The sequence below is a fragment of the Echinops telfairi genome, unplaced genomic scaffold (assembly GCF_000313985.2).
Source record: "Echinops telfairi isolate 266 unplaced genomic scaffold, ASM31398v2 ScPeMD7_23;HRSCAF=83, whole genome shotgun sequence".
Lineage (NCBI taxonomy): Eukaryota > Metazoa > Chordata > Mammalia > Afrosoricida > Tenrecidae > Echinops > Echinops telfairi.
Genome location: NW_022103920.1, coordinates 39884119 through 39888409, shown reverse-complemented (window position 1 = coordinate 39888409; position 4291 = coordinate 39884119). Strand labels below are relative to the sequence as shown.

Below are 4291 nucleotides of genomic sequence, written 5' to 3'. Positions count from 1 at the left end.
TCAATTGTGTAAAGCACATCTATACATTTGTTGCCCTCATCATTCCCAAAATTCGCTTGCCTCTTGGGTTCCCGGAATCAGCTCATTTTCCTTTTTGCCCCCTCCCCCACGAGCATAGTTATTATGTGCTGTGCTGCTAACTGCAAGGTCAGCAGTTCAAAACCACCAGCCACTCCCTTAAAGAGTCACAGGGTCAGAAACTTGCAGGGGGCGGTTCTACCCTGTCTTAGAGGGTTTGCTATGAGTCAGCATGGACTCCTTGGCAGCGAGCGAGTTTGGTTTGGGGCTCTCTGTGATCTGAGAACAAACCCCTGACCTCATGGCGTTGACCTGCTTGGGGAGGGGCAGACAATACCCGGGGTAAACAAGTCAAATAGATAGTATATTGGGAAATGTCAAGTGGAAAACATTTTTAAATAAAGGTTGGGGTGGGAGAGAACGCAACAGCAAGGGACTGTTGATATTTTCAGTAAGGTACCTAGGGTAGGTCTCACTGAGAAGGGAAGCTTTGGTTAAAAACGAAAGGGCGTGAAGGAGTGAGCTTTCAGACGGTTAATGCGAAGGCAGTTCACAGCCCGGACGAAGATCTGGAGGCCAAAGCTGGGTGGTGGGTAAGCCAGTAGGACCTGAGTTCAGCAAGGTGACTGGCAGGGAGAGACTTTACGTAGGGTCTGTGGACCCAGGGCAGGAGTGGAAGGAAATGAGGAGCCAGTGAGACTTGATGTTTGCTGTGTTTCGGATGGCCTAAAAGGAGGCCAGGGAAGAAGCGGGGGACCCGTCCAGAGGTTGTTGTTCTAACCATGGGTTGGCTTTGAATTGAAGTTAAAATAGAGGTGACCAGGCTGCAAAGCAACATGTGGTCCGCATTTGTTAGTGGGTTGGGGGTGGGGGGGATATTGACTCCTGTCTTTCCGCCAGCATGATGGTGCCTGAAAGAGCAGCCAAGGGGACGCTGCTTCTGGACCTGAACAAGTTCTGCTTTGATCATGACAGTGAAGCACCAAACAACAAGTTCAACTTCTCCACGCCCTCCGGAGTGGGCAGCGACCGCCGATTTTCACAGGATCCAGCTGGCTCTGGGAAACTTGTGGTCAGTGAACGATCACTGCGTCAGTGAAAGGGCAGCGGGGAAGCTAGTCTAAGCGCTCGCGCGTTGGCTGCTCTATAGAGAGAAATCTCCAAGGCAACATGCCCTCGGAGTGTGGAGCCACGGTCACTGCCAAACTTAATAGTGACCTGCATCTCCCGTGTGCTCTTTATTTCGTCCCGTTACGCACACTTGTGCCCAGGGTTCCGGGCCGGATTGGCGCTGGCACCGCTCACAGTTGGCTGTGCGCCTCCACAGGCTCCCATTGGTGCCCTCTGGGCTCTGGCACGTTGCCCATTTGAGTGCTCCTTTCAGACCTGTAGAGGGGCGAGGTGCCGGCAAGCAGGGCGAAGATCATGAATGAGTTCAGCCTTGTAGACCCACTGGGTGAGACGCTGCTGGCTCCACATCTGGTAGGTAGGACGCCCAGGGTTGGTTCCCAGCCAATGTTCCTCGTACGTTCTCACCTCCTGGTGCTGCTGAATGGGTGTCAGCCAAGCATCTAAACGGACTAAGGAGAAGGGGTGGGCCATCTTCCCTAGAAAATCAGTCCAAGAAAACCCCGAGGGATCCCAAAGGTCCAATCCCCAACCGATCACGAGAATGTCACAAGACTGGGCCATGTTCTGTCCAGTCATGCTTTGGGTCAGGCCAACCTGGTGGCAGCTGAAAACACCACACCCACTGGAGACCCGAACGGGAGATTGAGAGGGGGTGGGTAGGCCACTCCAAAGACACAGAACTGTGCTGGAAGAAGATGGGCGGGGCGGGGTGGGTCTCCAGAGTGGTTTGCACCAGAGATAAAGCCTCCCCCTCTCTTTCCATAACCCACCCCAGTCCTCCTTCACTCCCCAAGAAAATCCTACCAATTTTACTCACAGTGTCATTTCGAAAATAATGCCTATCTATTTTCTCTCTACTTAGGAAATTGATACATGCTCACTGCAGAAAATGCAGGGAAACCCAGATCAGCATGGCCATTGCCAATAGATCAGTGATAAGCATTGTCACTATTCTGGTCTATTTCCTTCTTGTCTTTTTTCTATGCATCCGTTTGATACCTATTCTAGGCCTGCCTACCTACATGTGCTGAGCATACCCTGCAGGTAGGAATCTGTCTCCCCTGCCGATTTCCTTCAACGAGCCTGAGGCTGTGAGTCCCTGCTGTTGGGCCACGGTACCCACGATCATCTTTGTCTCGAAATCCTCTCTCCTGATAAATCCTTTGGCATACATCAATTAGCAGTGAGCAAAGAGTGTTGTGTTAGGCTGGGTGGTCTAGAGAAACGAATCCAGTGACATGCATGTGTGTAGACCAAAGAACTTTATGTCAACAAGTAATTGGATATCAAAAGAAAGCATCTCAGCCCAGTCTAACTCCAGCCCACAGTTCCAGGCAAGCCTGGAACTCTTCAGACTCACACAGTGGCAGGCTGGTGGCGCAGTAAAGGGGAGCAGAAGGCAGGGAGTGAGATCACAGGTGGGTGGATCCAAGGCCGGTGGTAGTATGGCCGGGTCCGGAGGCCCCCATAGGACCACTCCTGGAGGCAGACTCAGAATCCCAGAGACGTCCCAGCGAGTAAGAAGGTGGACTGACAGAGGCTTTCCCAGAGTGCTTCACACTCATACAAGGCAACGCCCCTAAGGGGGTGTCACCAAGCTACCACTTAATTGACAGGTTTGACACCGCCCCTAGCCAGGAGTGTCTATCGGACATAAAACCAGCCACCTCTCACAGGTGTGGATATAATTTTTTTTGTTTCTCATACAAATGACAAAATGCTGTTCAGAAATGGTTGGTCATTTTACACATCTGCCAGTAGCACATGGAAATGCCTTCATCGTTGTAATACGGAGGATTGCTTATTCTGTATAATCTCTCTGTTTTCATCTAGCTGATTGGTGACCTAGATTATGAAGATCCAAATAACCTGGCATCCGGCAATATATTCATCATGATAATCCAAGTGCAGGACATTGCCCCTCCTTACTATAAAAGCAAGTATCACTTTGATTTATTTCACAAGGCACCCTGAGCAGCAACAACCTACTGTGTGAGGTCGTGTTTTTGTTTAAAAGGTGATTTCAACAAAACCTAGTACTTAGGAGTCACCCCCACCTCCCCGTCCCTTCTGCAGCTAGCACGTTTAATCCATCCTTTCGTCTATGTCACCTCCTAAAGTCGCGAGAATTGTCTGCCCATCGCTGCTCTGCATTCCGCTGCCCCTGGGCTAACACAGGGCCTTTCGAGCCTTGGCTGAATTCAACACGTCCCAGTCTCTGCAAGGTCACTCTACCTCTGTCTTGTCCCTCGCCGATGCATCCTTCCCATTTCTACTGGTGATGTCTTAGGAAATGCAAGCCCCAGCAGATTACCTCCTTGCTTAATGCCCTTGAGTGTCCCCATAGTGTTCAAGTTCCAGTTCAAACTCTCGGTGTCACATACAAGGACTTTGACCATCTAGGCCCTACTTAATCTCCTCTGACCTCATCCATCCCCTGTAAACCAACTTCCTCCCAGCTGCGCCAAACAGCTTGTCATTTCCCTGAGTGAATTGTATTGCTTTGTACCTTGATTTCCTTGCACATGTCAAGAACACTTGCCTGATCCCCACCGTTGGCCCCTGACTGTCTTGGTAGTCGCTGAGTAGTTCAATGCTAGATTACCAGACAAAAATTTGGCAGTTCAAGTCCACCCAGAGGCACCTTGGAAGAGAGGCTGGTGATCTGCTTCTGAACGTTCTATAGAGGACAGTTCTGCTCTGCACACCTGGTGTCTCTGTGAGTTCAAAATGAGTTGGTCACACTGGTATCACTGCCCAGTTGTAAGGCTCAACATGCACCTCCTCAAGGAAGGTGGTCCTCCTTAGGCTTACGTAGTGCCCGGTGTGTGGGTTTATCAAGGAAGACACGCCCTAAGCAGCTCAAGGGCAAGGACCAGCCATGCCTTACTCGTCTTCCATCCCCAATATTTTGTACAGAGTCTGGTACATAAAAAGAAAGTGCTTTAGAAATGTTGAAAATGAACAAGAATAGACTATTGAGACCTATTCTTTTTCTATTTCTGTTTTTAGATAACATCTACATTTACATCCTAACAATTCCAGAAAATGAGTTTCCTCTCATCTTTGATAGACCTTCCTATGTATTTAATGTGTCGGAAGTAAGTTCCGGTAGGTAACGGGCACCACATGGCCCACGCTG

At 49.9% G+C, this 4291-nt stretch overlaps 1 protein-coding gene across 1 annotated transcript in view; it reads left to right on the top strand.

Moving 5' to 3' along the window:
* CDHR3 (cadherin related family member 3) overlaps positions 1–4291 on the top strand; it is a 63322-nt gene that overhangs the window by 40488 nt on the left and 18543 nt on the right. The window contains exons 8-10 of the mRNA XM_004702782.2: positions 919–1090; positions 2983–3085; positions 4162–4260. Coding sequence (XP_004702839.1) covers positions 919–1090; positions 2983–3085; positions 4162–4260 — 374 coding nt within the window. The remainder of the gene's footprint in view (positions 1–918; positions 1091–2982; positions 3086–4161; positions 4261–4291) is intronic.